Source organism: Crocuta crocuta, unplaced genomic scaffold (genome assembly GCF_008692635.1).
Source record: "Crocuta crocuta isolate KB4526 unplaced genomic scaffold, BGI_CrCroc_1.0 scaffold190, whole genome shotgun sequence".
NCBI lineage: Eukaryota > Metazoa > Chordata > Mammalia > Carnivora > Hyaenidae > Crocuta > Crocuta crocuta.
The window spans coordinates 4,586,170-4,602,700 of NW_027527955.1; the positions used below are offsets into that span (position 1 = coordinate 4,586,170).

The window sequence follows — 16,531 nt, forward strand, 5'->3', positions numbered from 1 at the left end:
AGGAACAATCTGTTAAATACTATAATATGGATGAAACTTTAAGACATTAAGTAAAATAAGCCAGTCACACACAAAAAAATACTATATAATTCCACTTATAGGAGGTATCCAAAGTAGTCAAATTCATAGAAATACAAAGTAAAATGGTGGTTACTAAGAGTTTTGGGAGGGGTAAAGGAAGACTTGTTTAATAGGAATAAAATTTCTGATTTGCAAAATGAAAAAGTTCTGGAGACATACTTCACAACAATGTGAATACATTTAACACTACTGAACTGAACACTTAAAAATGGACAAAGATGGGAGGCACCTAGGTGGCTCGATGGGTTAAGCATGTGACTCTTGATTTTGGCTCTGGTCATGATTTCGCAGTTCGGAGGGTTCAAGCCCTGCGTGGGGCTCCACACTGGCACTGCAGAGACTTCTTGGGATTCTCTCTCTTCCTCTCTGCCCCTCCCCTGCTTGTGCTCTCAAAATAAACAAACATTTTTAAAAAATGGACAAGATAGTAAAATTTGTGTGATGGGATTTTACCACAATAAAAAAAATATATCCCCACAAAAAAAGGTATCCATGGATTTCCGACTGTGCAAGGCATTTGTGCCCCTAATCCTCATGTTGTTCAAGGGTCACTGTATATAAGATTTACATATCTGAGTCATATATATTGAGAACCCACTATATGTCAGACTCTGTGCTTGGCTCTGGGGGATACATACCATAAACAGACAGGAAGACAAGGTCTCTGCTCTGATTGAGTTTAGTTTCTTGAAAAGGTCAGACATTGAAGAAATCACTGCAGATAATTAATGAAGTAGTCAAATATGTACCCAGTGCTGTGAAGGAAAGCCACAGGGCCAGTGGGAGTACCTACTTGGGAACTAACCCACTCTGCAAAGTCAAGCTTCCAGGAGGAAACGCCTCTGTGGCTGAGTAGGGGTTAGCCACACAAAAGGTAGAGCTAGGGGAGAGCAGATGCAGATAAGCGGTAAAGTACACCCGGGACAAAGAGAACAAACCCTGGGGAAAGGCGTGGGGTATAGAGAACAGGTAAGTTTGAGAAAGTGAAAAATGTCCAATATGGTGCAGAGCATCTGAGGAGGGACACATATGATGAGACCAAAGAAATACATAGGCCTTTGGGCCAAATTAAATATTTGGTACTTTATTAAATGGACAATGGGAAGCTATTAAGACATTGGCATGATTGTATTTGCATTTTAGAAAGGACATTCTATGATGGCCTGGACAGATAGAGGGTGGTAATGCAGGGTGGATTTAAGAGACCATACTGCAGTTAGGCAGGCAAGAACTGATGGTAGAAAAAAGTAGACATACTTGAAAACTTTCTTTAAAAAAATATTTCTGGGGCACATGGGTGGCTCAGTTGGTTAAGCGTCCGATTCTTGGTTTCAGCTCAGGTCATGACCTCATAGTTCATGAGTCTGAGCCTTGTATCAGGCTTCGTGCTGACAGTGCAAAGCCTGCTTGGGATATTCTCTGTCTCTCTCTCTCTGCCCCTTCCCACTCACTATCTCTCAAAATAAATAAACTTAAAACTTAAAAAAAATTGTTATAAATAAATAATTCTGAGTATTTACTAATTACTTCAAACAAGCAGGATTAGTGCTAACATATGACATTCACACAACAGAGGTCTCTTCAGGCTTGATTCTGCTCTATAAATTCAGAGGAGTTTGAACTAAAAGAGAAAAAAAAAGGAGAGAATGCACACTTCTAAGAAGAAATGAGAAGCTCAGGCAGAAATAATGCCATCAAAACAGGCATACACGGGAGGAGCATAGGATTAGACCGGCAGACTGGACGTGAAAGAAGGAAAGGCACATGAGCATATTGGTATGGGAGGGCACGCTGGCGTGGTGGGGGACAAGAATGTCACTCACCCCAGTGTAAGTATTTCATGTATATTTGTAAGTGGGGTATAATGGAGGTATGATTCCTGGATGAGGAAACAGAAGTGGCAGGGAAAGATGCACTAACAAACAGGCCCACAAAAAGAAACTTACAAGTTTTTAGTTTAGTCCAACTTTTGGAATAAAAAATACTTGTTGCTTCAACAAAAAGTAAATTATAAGCACACTTTAGAATTTTAAATAAAACAGATTCTTAGCTTTTAGAAATATTCTATGTCTGGGGTGCTGGGTGGCTCCGTTAGTTGAGCATCTGACTTCTGCTCAGGTCATGATCTCATGGTTCATGGGTTAGAGCCCCACTTCTGGCTCTGTGCTGATGGCTCAGAGCCTAGAGCCTGCTTTGGATTCTGTGTCTCCCTCTCTCTCTGCCCCTCACCCACTCATACTCTGTCTCTCTCTCTCCCTCTCAAAATAAACATTAAAAAAAATTTTTTAAGAAATATTCTGTCTCTTTTTTCATTTTACAAATTGATGTTATTGGCATTAAAAATATGTTAGGTTTGGATAATACCCTCATGATGACTTTAAGGCTTCAAACTTTACATCAGAGTTGGAATTCCTGAATTTTTGTCATTAGCACAGAATCAGTTACCAACCCAAACACTTCCCCTGCTAGTGAAACCCTAATTGTGATGCTGTACAGGAGCCCCACTAACCAATAGAATTCCCAGAATCCAACACACTGGTCTGTAGCTCAGCTGCTCATTCACATTCTCTACAGATTGATAAGCTAAAAGAGTTTCTAGTTTCCAGATCACGAAAAAGGAAAAAAAAACACACCAAAAAGTCCTCTCCTAATGAATGAATGTTCCTTAAAGCAACACCAAAACAAAAGCAAACACCTCTTTCATCTACCCCAATTAAAAGCACTTCTTTCATATGCCAAAATCAAATTGCAGATTCTGAGACCTTATGAGTACCTTCTTAGTTGAAGTCTCTTGGGTTTTAAAAATTTGCAATTCGTCACGGAACAATTCATTTCTCCTCATTGTATTTCATACAATATACTGTTTAAATGTTGTGATGGTTCCTGAGACCATACTTTACATACAAGATTGGCTGTTGATATTCTAGTATCCCTTCCTATGCCCATCTCAGGTATTCTCTGAAACTGGAAGCAGTTATAAGCTCAAACTGCAAGCAGTACAGATCCCTAATCTTGCCACTATCCCCAGGTCTGGTCCCTGGTAGTGGGGGAAGGGGGTGGGGAGGGGGGATGTGGGCAGAGATCATATAAAGTGTCTTGAACTGAGTTATACACTCAGTTGACTAAAGAGCCTCATGAAAGCCCTAGCCTCTGAAATCTATCATCAATAAAAGAACCAATGATATCTAATAAGTCTCTATGAAGCCAGGGAAAGTTTCTAACATTTACTTTAGAGTAAAAAGGACCTCAAGGGACAAAAGCCAGTGTCATTTTGGGGTAGTATTCTTGAGTACAGTTATCCGTTATGCTGTCTGTGGGCCAAATGCAGCCAAAATAACTTGGCTGGTCTATTTGGGACTTGTAACAAATAATGTTCTTTGCTAATGACAATTACTTAAAACAAACATTTGCAATGAGGAAGTTGAGAGCTTTACTATACACGTGAAAACACTTAAGTTCACTTGCTACTAATAGAGTACCTGTGATAAGTAGTTGAGTTCTGAGAGTTTATTCTGGTCAAGAGTAAAGGTTGGTGTGCTTTCCTCCCATTACGCTATTCTTCAGAAGAGTTCCTGCTGTGACCATCCTAAGTCAAGGTCACCACATGATGTTAGGCATCTCAAGACCTAGAATTTTCCTCAATTCCTATTTATACTCAACCATCAATTTACAGAATAATGTTTTTAGTAAAACTACTTTGATGTTTGTGGTTATTTTGTTTATTATCAAGCATTCAGCAGGGGAGCTCATGTCAACTAGCTAATGAGATTTACTGAGCTGCACTGTCAAGTAAAAGATGTTTTGGAATTGGGGACACAAAAGCACAACTTGTAGATCCCTGTGGCTCACAAGATGATGTTTTCTTAGTGAATTAATAAGGTAACTGTTCAGACAATTAAAACTATATGGGAAAAATAAAGTCAGAACCAAACTTGGTTTGTAGACTGAGCAGATGGAACCTCATTCCTTTGCTATTGCTGGGCTGCTTTCAGCTCAGGAGAACCACAGAATTCTAAGAACTGCAGAGACATTTCATGAAATGGAAAATCACAATGTCAGACAGGATCCATACACTGTTGATGAGTTTTAAAGATATTTTAATTTTTACATACCTGTCTTTGGAAGATAAAGTATCAGGATGTGTCTGAATTATCAAGTATCTGCTTTTTGGGTGTGGCTTAATTTTAGAATTCTGAAGCTAAGCATATGAACCCTAAAACTATCTTAAAATATTTTATCAATGTTGGGGTGCCTGGGTGGCTCAGTCGGTTAAGTGTCTGACTTCAGCTCAGGTCATGATCTCATGGCTCATGAGTTCCAGACTAGCATCAGGCTCTGTGCTGACAGCTCAGAGCCTGGAGCCTGCTTCAGACTCTGTGTCTCCCTCTCTCTCTGTCCCTTTCCTGCTCGCACTCTGTCCATCTCTCTCTCAAAAATAAACTTTAAAAATGTTTTTAAAATATATTTTATCAACGGGTAGTATTTGAGATCATCTAGCTCAATAAAAATGTATTCATAAAATGAAACCCAATTGTGGAGTACTATTAAGAATGTTAACCTGTAATTGAGATGTGCCATAATTCTTGAGAATGTCATTCTGTGAAGTACCAATATTTTTATGAATGATTAAAATTGATCACTGATTAGCTTCAAGCTGAAAACATAGTTCTTCTATAAGAATAAATTTAAGAATCTTATTAAACAGGCTGCTTACATTTTATTCTAAAATAAGTCTACACTATAGCGAACAGGCTACATACTTCATTCTTATTTTTAATAGAAATCCATCTGCCTTATAGATATACAGATTTTTGATCATGGGCTCTCATACTGCAAATAAATGTGGGTATTTCTACTCTATATGAAGCTCCTTATTAACTGGCAAAATACATAAAGCAGCCATAGAAAATAAAAGTAAGATAAATAGTTGTATATGTTGCTGAACCCATCTAGATTTTGAGATATTACAACAAGGATCTAAGAGGGAAAAATCTAAAATACAGCAGAAGAAAAGCTAAACAAGACATTTTATTTTGGTTTAGTCATTAAATGTCAGTCCAAACTCAAAATATACAGTACTTTAGGAAAGATAAAGGCTTAAATACCTTACAAAAGGGGTAGTACATTTATAGGACTCATTACTCTAAGTAAAAAACCACAGGTTCAAAAATATAAACATGCTCCACAAGGATTTAAATAATTGATAGTAAAAAACTCGGTACAGTTCTGAGGGCAAGACATTCTGAGGCCAGTATGATGAAAGGCAAAGATTTCATCAAGAAAACGGTCCATTTTTTAGGGAGGAACACAAAAGCTAGAACTCACTGTCTGCCCTGAATGGCATTTCTCCTATTCATCCACACAGTCACTCACTCATACCCACTGCAAGGTACTGAATACTTGGTCTTAGTTAATATCTAACCTAGATACTGGGAACAGCAGAACAAGAGGCAGGAAAAACAAATCCAGGTATTTTCAAATGATCCTTTTTTTCTTTTCAGACAAATGTTTTTATAGCAAAATAGTAGAACCATACAGTAAATCTACTATTTTGGCATGTCTATATATTTAATACCTTCATTTAACACCTTCTTTTCCCTGCTGAGAAATCTTTGGCCGTGTTATTCAGAGCACAGAAACCAGCAATAGGGAGAATCCACATGGTGAATCCATTCTCTCCTCCAACCTTCTACCTTTTAATAATTGCAACCAGACATAAGACTTGTTCTTAAATAGAAATTTAATCTCATCCTGTTCAACATGTAGCTTCAATACTGAGGAAATATGAAGCCTTTACTACAGTCAGAGACACCTGGCTAGGCTCCCACTTTTGGAATGAAGAGAGAGATCAGACACTAATTTGTCCAGTGCTCCTCTAAAATGACTTGAATGTGTAGTGCATACAAAGTTTGGCACATATTGAATCTTAGAGGTGTAAAAGAAGGGGCTTCAACGCAGAAGCCAAATACTTATAGACCTTTACATAAGGAACATGAAGAGAAAAGAGTTCTACTCTGAGTTCTGTAAAAACAAGCCATACGATGTTAAGTAATCCACTTCACCCTTAGCTGTTTGCCAAGTAGGGAAGAAGAAGCCTGTTCTACCTCCCCCATAACACTGCTGTAAAAATGCCAAAATACTATAATAAATGCAATACTTATGATGAGGTCCCAGCCAGGGGAATTCTATTGATAGGAGTCATTTTTTATAGGTATGTAATAAACTAGGTATATCTTCAGAAGGAGGACAGTTCACAACATGTCTTGGAAATGAAATCCACTTTGAAGTCATCAGCCTGGTTTGTCTGGAGTTCATACTCCCAGGAGAAAGCCAAAACAAATGCAGTAGATAATCTGTTCTAAGAAACCCCAGGAGCTGCGTCCATCTCTCTGTCTCTGTCTTTAACAAAGAACTCATTACTTTGGCCTCTTCCCATTCCTACTTTTCTTATCCCCTAACATAATATGCGTGCTCCTTTTTATTAAGGGATAATAATATTGTCTCTGAACATTCTCCTTTAGTCTTGAAAGGCCTGTCCAGTAATTATTACAAGTCCTTATATATTCCAATATTATCTGCAATTACATTTTATCTATCAAATTTTCTTGTAGAAGGGGAATGAATTTGTTTTGACCTAACTGTGTTTAAAAACACCCCAAATGGCTCAAAATCCTATGTAGTCAGGCAAGGAAGCAACACATTCCTCCCACAACCAGCCTCCGGATCTCTACAGTGACATTTATGGAGCTACAAGATGAAACAAAAATATTGGAGGTGATATTGATCTGGACTTGAGAAATCCAGAGAGCTTCAGGGCTCTTCCACATTAAGACATCTCTTGAAGGAGACACTTTTAGTCCATCACTAATATAACATAGAGCTGAGAGTGCTCACCTTAGTATCTGCCATAAAAATTAATGAACTCTAAAAAGATGAGTCCTTTAATGACATAGTTATTAAAAAGGAGTAATTATGGGATTAACATAAGTACTATATACCAAATAAATTTCTGTGACCAAATAATTCTCATATTCATCCACATCAATTACTTCTTTTTTCTTTTTTTTTTACTTTTTTTTCAATGTTTATTTTTGAGAGAGAGAGAGAGAGAGAAAGAGAGTGAGTGAGTTGGGGACGAGCAGGGAGAGGGAGATACAGAATCTGAAGCAGGCTCTAGGCTCTGAGCTGTCCACACAGAGCCCGACATGGAGCTCAAACTCACTAACCACGAGATCACGACCAGAGTCGAAGTTGGACACTTAACCAACTGAGCCAACTAGGTGCCTCCACATCAATTACTTTTTAAATTAAAATGATAATTCTTTTTTTTTTTTAATATTTTTATTTATTTCTAGGAGAGAGAGAGACAGCGTGAGCAGGGGAGGGTCAGAGTGAGAGGGAGTCACAGACTGAAACAGGCTCCAGGCTCCGAGCTGGCAGTCAGCACAGAGCCCGACGCGGGGCTCAAACCCACGAACCGCGAGACCATGACCTAAGCGAAAGTCGGACGCTTAACCGACTAAGCCACCCAGGCGCCCCTAAAATGATAATTCTTATTATCTTATTTTATTGCCAGTATGCCAAACTGGCAATAAAAACAACACTATGTATATCTATTCTTCCCATGAAAATATCTCTCATCTTAAAAATTAAAGCATAAATAGTACCATCTGTTAAGGTTTTTTCTTTTTTTTTTTTTTCCTTATAGGAATGGGTTTCAAGGGGCTCCTGGGTGGCACAGTTGGTTAAGCATCTGATTCTTGATCTAGGCTCAGATCATGATCTCACAGTTCATGAGTTCAAGCCCCGTATCAGGTTCTGTGCTGATGGTGCAAAAACCAGTTTATAATTCTCTCTTTCTCTCTGCCCCTTTCCCACTTGTGCACACTCTCTCTTTCTCAAATAAATATGTAAGTAAATAAATAAAACTTTAAAAATTTAAAAATAAATTTAAAAATAAAAAATAAAACTATTATAAAGATACAGAGTAAAGGTTTTTGAAGTTTACCTAATTAATTTGGTGGCTTCTGCCTCATCAGCAGTTGGTAAAGCAGTCATCTTCAGGAAAACCACGTCAAAGGGACAATTCAGCAGAAGTGCTGCTGCCCCCTCCACATCCCTGACAGTTACAGTGACTTTTGCAATATTTGAAAAGGATTTCTGTGCAATATCAGCCAGGTACTGAACAGTGACATCTCCAACTAGTAAGAGGTCTATTTTTGCCTGAAAGAGAAGGAAAAAAAGCAGAAGTACCACATAATTAATACCTGAGCACAGGGAAGATGTCATGTATGAGAGAATAAAATAAAGGTGACAAATAACACCAGGACTGACTGTACAAGTAGACTGAATGGTCAACTATAAGCACCTCGGGGACAGGAACTATTAGTTTCTTGTCCTCAGTACTTAGTAGTGAGTGAATCTGAAGGTCATGCTATGTTTTTAGGTCTGTTTTTATGTTTACTTATTTTTGAGAGAAAGAGACAGAGTGTGAGCAGGGGGAGGGGCAGAGAGAGAGGGAGACACAGACTCTGAAGCAGGTTCCAGGCTCTGAGCAGTCAGTATAGAGCCTGATGCGGGGTTCGAACCCATGAACTGTGAGATCATGACCTGAGCTGATGTCATATGCTTAACCAACTGAGCCACCCAGATGCCCCTAAGGTCATGCTATTTTTAAAAGTTCTGCCTATAAATAACTACTGTACTGTGATTTCCCTCTCAGTTTCTTTCTCACTCTGGAAACAATAGACAGGATTCTTAAAGCCCAGTTTCCTAATCACTCATCCTGCTGGAAAAGCTGTTTACTAATGAGAAAACCACTCTCTTAAACCATTTTTTTTTTAAATAAAACACACATTCCAGAGAACAAAGTAAGATTTAAATTCCTAAATTCCAAGAGACATTCAGTCTTTTCTTTAAATGGAATATATGTGCCCTTCAAACCCCAATAATTTTAGAGCCAAAAAGCATCTTTCTTTCCTATGGGGGTTATTTTCAAGCACATTCAATCAGGAAAAATATAATTTCCATCTTCACCTTTTATTTTCCTATGTTTTATTCTCTACAGCTATTGAACATAATCCACTAAAACAGTCAAAGAAGGGAGAGGCTTAAATTAATGGAAACAGCAGACACTTGGGAATGGCGGGTCACAGGCAGGTCCACACGAGAAAACAGATCTGCGAGCTGACGAGAACTGAAGCCAAAAAAACTGGATGAAGAAATCTGATCTACCAGTGAAGAGAAAGGCAGCTTGGGGCGCCTGGGTAGCTTCGTGGGTTAAGTGCCCAACTTCGGCTCAGATCATGATCTCATGGTTCACGGGTTCGAGCTCTCCATCGGTTCTGCACTGACAGCTCAGAGCCTGGAACTTGCTTCAGATTCTGTGTCTTCCTCTCTCTCTGCCCTTCCCCAGCTCATGCTGTCTCTGTTTCTCAAGGATAAATAAATGTTAAAAAAATAAATAAAATAAGAGGGCGAAAGGCAGCTTGCCAAAGAACACAACCCTTCAGGGCAGGACGCTGGTGAAGGTGCCCACCTTGGAATTTACCCTCTTCACCCCCCGGTTCCCAGGGGCTGCTGAAGGGAACTTGGGGGGTAAGAGAAACTAATCAGGTTTAAAGGAAGTAAAACCTTGGCCCTTCTTATTTCTGCCTTCTAATTTTCTTCCTTCTGTTGTTAAAAAATAAATAAATAAAAAAGTGAGTCTTCCTTTATGCCTCACTCATATCTTAATTTAATCCCCTCCTCAGAAGAAACCACTATCAATGATTTTGTTTATATCCTTCCAGATGAATTCTATGTTAATCATATAACACACATATACCTTATTTTCATAAAGGAGATATTACATTTTTAAAAGTGAATTGCTTTTCTCACTGTAGTTCAACAGTTCCTCAGAAATGCCAGTTCACTGGGAACATTCTCACTTCCCAACCTGTTAAAGATTTACTCTCTTAAATACATGTTTTCTATCATTTGTTGGGATCTGAAGTGGAAGGAGAACATGTACTCATCTTTCATCTTGATCCAATATTCCTCATTTATGATGACAGTAATTAAACCATTGTTGTCATAATGCTGTAAATAAACACCTTTGTAAATATATCCTTGTACATACGTATTTTTAGTCTCACTAAATTCAAAGCAAACTGTGGATAACTTGTAACAGATCTAATATGAATAATGGACAGGACTGAATCAAAGAAATAAATGAGACTACTGTTTAAAAGAATGAAAAAGTGGCATGTACAATGAATGGAATATTATTCAGCCTTAAAAAGGAACTGAAGGGGCGCCTGGGTGGCTCAGTGGTTGAGTGTCGACTTCAGCACGGGTCATGATCTCAGTTCGTGGGTTCGAGCCCCGCGTCAGGCTCTGTGCTGACAGCTAGCTCAGAGCCTGGAGCCTGTTTCAGATTCTGTGTCTCCCTCTCTCTCTGCCCCTTCCCTGCTCATGCTGTCTCTCTGTCAGAAATAAATTTAAAAAAAAAAAGAAAAAGGAACTGAATTCTGATATATGCTACAATGTGAGTGAACCTTGAAAACATTATGGTAAGTGAGATAAGGCAGACAAAGTTATAAAGTTATAAGTTCTGAAAATGGATAGTGGTAAAAGTTGCATAGATAGCATCATAAATATACTTAATACCAATGTACACTTAGAAATGGTGTAAGTGGTAAATAGTATATTATGTATATTATACCACAACCTTAATAAAAAGGAATGAGGTGCTGACATATTCCACAACATGGATGAAGCCTGAAAACTTTATGCCAAGTAAAAGGAGCCTATCAATCACAAAAGACCATGATTCTATTTACATGAAATATCCAGAGTAGACAAATCCATAGAGACAAGTACTTAGTGCTTGCTGGGGGTTACGGAGGTTGGAGTGATTGCTAATGGGTACAGTTTCCTTCTGGAAGGAAGAAGATGTACCAACATTTACTGTGGTGATGTTAGTCCACTTCTGTGAATAGCAACCATGGAAGTGTACACTTTAAATGCATGAATTGCATGGTTATGAATCATGTGTCAATAGTTTATTTTTAAAGGAAAAGTAGAGAAATAAATACGCCTTTGTACAAGTCTAAGTCCTAGAGGTAAAACTATGAGACTAATAGGTAATTTTTTGCTTTTGTTTTTCAACTTAGATACTGCCAAATTGTTCTCCCCAAAAGAAAAATTTATATCCCCACCAACAGTGTATAAGAGTACCATTTCCCCAATCCTTAATATGACTATTTTTTTTCATTTTTGCCAATATTGTGAGCAAAACAAAAACAAAAACCTCAGTCTTCCTTCTTGTTTGCTTTTTTTCACATTACTTGTGAAGTTGGGTATCTTTTTATTGTAGTGGTAATTTCCACTTCTATTTATTGCATATTCTATTTATTATGCTTGTCTATTACCTTTTTCTACATTCCTATTTGTTGTTTATCATTTTATTATTGCTCCATGGTTTATATATTCTGGATCTGTTAACTACTTTTTTCCACTTGTCATGGCTTTTAACTTTGATTATAAGATCTGTCACAAATAAATGTTTAATATTTAGTAACAACCGCCTACTGTTTCCTTTATGAGTTTGGTGAATTTCGTCTTGCTTTCAAAGCCATCTCTATTCACATTATTAAAATGTGCTTTCATAGTGTGTTCTAATACTTTTACGGTGCTATTTTTTGCATTTTGCTTTTTATGTCGTATGGAATTTATTTGGTGATGTATCTAATTTCATCTCTTTCAAATGCAGGGCTAATTACCCAGGTAGCCTTATTGAATAAATTTCTCCCAGTATTTTCAAATGCCACCTTTATAGATCTAGAAATGTATGATTTCCTGGGCTTCCTTCTGACCCACTGATCTAGTTGCCTATTCCTGATTAATAAGACATTAATTACTAGCTTTTTATTTCTTTTATATTTGATAGAGCTTATAGTTCCCTCCTTGCTACTCTTCAATTTCATTCTTAGATATTTCCCAGAATTTCTCCTCCAACAGAATTTTAGCATCAGGTTGTCAAGTTCTACAAAGAAGCCTGTTAACATTTTGATTGTGGCTGCCTGTATTTTACAGATTAATTAGGGAATATCATTACCGTATTAAATCTCCCTATTTAAGAAGTAGGACTTAGAAACCTCAGGTCTTTTTAAATGTTACCTTCACACAGTTTCTGCACATGTCCTCATGTTTATTCCTAGATATTTCAAAGTTGAGGAGTCATTGTAAAAGGGATAGCTTTTCTCATTGTATTTTCTTTTTTTAATTTTTTTTTAATGTTTTCTTTATTTCTAGGAGAGAGAGAGAGACAGCGTGAGCAGGGGAGGGTCAGAGAGAGAGAGTCACAGACTCTGAAACAGGCTCCAGGCTCTGAGCTGGCAGTCAGCACAGAGCCCGATGTGGGGCTCGAACCCACGAACCGCGAGATCATGACCTGAGCGAAAGTCGGACACCTAACCGACTAAGCCACCTGGGCGCCCCTCTCATTGTATTTTCTGGTTGATTATAGCCAACACAGACAGCACTACTAACTTCTGTATGAGGAATCTCCTTCAAGAAACTTATGGTACTATCTTTAGTTCCAATACACTTTAGTTGATTCTTCTGGATTTTCTAGGAATATAAATAATCATCCTGTCTTCAAAAATGACATTTTTGTCCCTATACCCAGAATTTATGCTTTTTATTTATTGATCATAAAGCACCTGGCTAGAACACCCAAAACAATGGTGAATAGAAGGAGTAACACTGGGTATTTTTACTTTGTTCCTGAGTTTAGTGGGAATATTTGAAATGTTTTTGCCACTAAATATGACACAGAAGTATCATACTGGTCAATACCCTCTACGAAGTTAAAGAAGTTTCTTTCTACTTGGAAGGTAAGAATTTTAAACTAGAAATGGGTATTTAAATTTACCAAATATTTTGGTATCAACATGATCATATATTTCCTCCTTTATTCTGTTAAGTAGTGTATTACATTAACAGATTTCCTAATGACAAGCCATCATCACCTTGCCGGGATAAACCTATACATAATGTGTAACAGACTAAATTCATTCATATTATTTTAGATTTTTCCATCTATATTCATGAGCAAAATAGGATACAACTTTGTTTTATTACATTGTCTTATCTGGCTTGGGTATCATCAGGGTTATGCCAGCTTTGAAGAATAAAACAGAAAGCTTCAATATTATTTTATGGCCTTGAATATTTTATAAAACAGAATTTTCTGCTTCTTGAAATTTAGGTAAACATGTCTGCAGAATCTGGGCCTGAGGCCATTTAGAGAATGAGTTTTAGAGTGCCTTTTACAGTTCCCTAAGGACTACCAGTAAAATTAAATTTTCTACCTTCTCTTAAGTAATTTGTTCATATATATACATATATATTAAATCTATTTTATCTATCTTTTCAAATGTATTAATTTTTAAATTTATAGAATGCTTATTATTTGTGTCGAGTTATTCTTCCTAACTGGAAATTAATATATAATTAAATCTTTTCTGTCTTCTTTCTCATGGTAATGCTTTATTAGAGACTATAGAACTGCGTGGTCTAATTGATAGCCACATGTGGCAATTTACGTTTATTTTAACTAAAATCAGAGTCTAAAACTCACATCAGTTACACTAGTGACTCAATAGTGCTCAATATCATCTATGGCAAATGGCTGCCATATCAGAACTAGAACACTGTCATCACTGCAGAAAGAGCTTTTGGATGGCACAGACCTCCAAGTGGCATTCTGCTGTACCCTCACAGATTTTGATCAATATTGCATTTGTGTTCATTCATTGCTAGTTTGAAATTTCACTTTGTACTTCCATTTTAACCTAAATGTTACATTAAACATCTATATAAATAGTTTTTAATTGTCAAGAGTACAGTATTTCTGGTTTGGGTTTTTATTTTTTTATTTTTTTTAATTTATGTTTTTAAACAAGAAAGTGTTTCTTTTTTTAATAATTTTTTAAAAATGATTTATTTCTGAGAGAGAGCGAGAGAGACAGCGTTAGCTGGGGAGGGTCAGAGAGAGAAAGCGAGATACAGAATCTGAAACAGCCTCCAGGCTCTGAGCTGGTTGTCAGCACAGAGCCTGACGCGGGGCTCGAACCCACGAACCGTGAGATCAGGACCTGAGCTGAAGTCAGATGCTTAACTGACTGAGCCCTCCAGGCTCCCCTGGTTTTGGTTTTTAATCTTCTGGTCTATTGACAAAATTTCTTATTTCAAGTGCATTGTCAACAGTGAATGTATCCTACATGACTACCTCTTAGAATTTGTTGATATTTTCTTTGTGGCATAATACAGAGTTATTTTTTGTTAATGTTCCATGGATACTTGAAAATAAAGTATATTTTCTGCTGGGCACAGAACTTGGTCATTGTTTTCCTTCTTACTTTAGGTCTACTTGAAGTTTCAGTTTATGGCATGTGTTAACAACTTTCCTCTCTAATTATGGTGTGTCAATTTATCAGTTTCTCCCACTACAGACTCTGCATTTATTTTGGGCTTAGATACATGAAGGTTCATGATAATCATACACATTCACATAAAAACATAATATTTATTAAATAACATACAATGTTTATATAGCATATTTAAAATACCTATATCAAGTATATCATACATTGATAATTATATGGACAGAAAACCATATATATGAAATATTCTTCTTTGTCCTTTTTAATGCTTTTAACTTAAAATTTTTCCTGGTATACAGTAATTTTTCATCTCTCTTTATTTCGAGCCTTTCTATATATCATTTTGGTTTAGTGAGAATTTTGTAAATAGACTATATCTGAATTTTTAGGTTTCTTTTCACAATATGTGATTTTAGTTTTTAATATAGGAATTTAATTAATTTCATTAATGGCATTAGCTAATGTACATTAATATCAAGTAATAATATTAACTGTGAAACATTTAGGACTTAACCTGAAGTGGTCTTATTCCCTTCATTTGTTATTTCACATTTCCTATCTGCAGAAATTTTGTTTCTTTGTTTCCCACACCTTCTGTTAGGCTGATGGAATTTCCCTTTTTCCTTCCTGCTGTTCCTCCAGAACTTTGGGAATTAAACCCCTTATTTCTATTACGTAATAGTGGCATTAGGGCCCACAATTCAGTGCTAGTTTTACCTGGTAAATACTTCCAATGGCAAAATCCCTTGCCTCTGAAGCTTGAAGCTATTGGTCTGTTTTCTTCTTAGCATCCAGTTGCTGATACAAATAATAAGCTGCTTTGCTTTCCTTTCAGTGCATCTCTCGCTACGCTGTAGGTTCGGACAGTTTGCTAGGATGTGTCTGGGTATGGATCTTCTTCATTGTACTTGGCACTCAGTGGATCTTTGGCTTTGGAAGTTTCCTTCTATTTCTCTATTTCCTCCTGTCTTCATCTCTCCTTGGCAATCTTCCACTAGATGCAGGACATCCACAGTTGATCCTTCATGGCTCAACTTCTCTCGGAGAGTCCTTTAACTTTTTTTTCATATCACCAGCTCACGCTTAAGTCCTTCCAAAGACTGTTATGATTTCAGTTCATTTAATGTGAACTGCTCCCTTCTAAGATGTTTCATTTTTGGTAATTCTTCATAACCTGCTATTTTTAGGATGTGATAGCCTCACTGAGAATACAAATTGGAACTTTAAAAGTTTTTTTCTATCCTCTTAATAACTTGTCTCTGGAAGAGTTGTGTCTAGTGGCTGCATTTGTGTCCAGTTCTATTAATGTCTCGAGACCCTTGGTTATCTGAACATAAACATTAATCAAGGACTAAATCACTGTGCAGAAGTAATCTCAGCGGCTGCTTCCTTTAAAGGGGACAATTGACTGGGGTCAGGTGTAAGTGAGCAGGACAGTGGAAGCAAAGCTGCAGAGAACAGAGGCTGGACCAGCTAATTGTCAAAATAATAATAATGGCAGGCATAACTCTGAACGCCAAGCAACATTTGTTTATTTCCCTCCTGGGCAGAGCTGCCCCCTTGTCAGTTAGAAAGGTCTGGAAATGACCAACACCAGGAGCCCGGGTGCCATATGTAGTTCATTGTCTTTAGGATGAAGCAGGTGTGAGCTGGGAGAGTCAAGGGGTAAAGAAATCCAGAGGCCCACCGGGCCCAGGTGCTCTGCATAAAAACTAATTCATCACCAGGTGAGCACCCTCTGGTCAACTTGCATCAGTTTCTTCTAACATTCAGCCTGAGCTACCACTAGAATTGTTTTTGCCTTTGCCTTTCTTCTTTAGGTCTTTTAAGCTGTGGCTTTTCTACTTTTCTTCTAGTGGCAATTTCATCCCATCTGCTTTCTAAATTTCAAGTTATCCTGTGGATTTTTTTTCTTAATGGTCAGAAAGGAGCTGCTTTGTTCAAACCAAGATCCCATGAAGAACTATGCATTACATTTGGTTAGGTTACTCTTGGACCTCTAATTTGGAATACCTGCT

At 37.3% G+C, this 16,531-nt stretch overlaps 1 protein-coding gene across 1 annotated transcript in view; it reads right to left on the bottom strand.

Annotated features, from left to right (window-relative positions):
• The window catches only part of SOHLH2 (spermatogenesis and oogenesis specific basic helix-loop-helix 2), a 47,561-nt gene that overhangs the window by 29,939 nt on the left and 1,091 nt on the right, over positions 1–16,531 (bottom strand). The window contains exon 3 of the mRNA XM_077752636.1: positions 8,090–8,304. Within this exon, the coding sequence (XP_077608762.1) occupies positions 8,090–8,304 (215 nt within the window). The remainder of the gene's footprint in view (positions 1–8,089; positions 8,305–16,531) is intronic.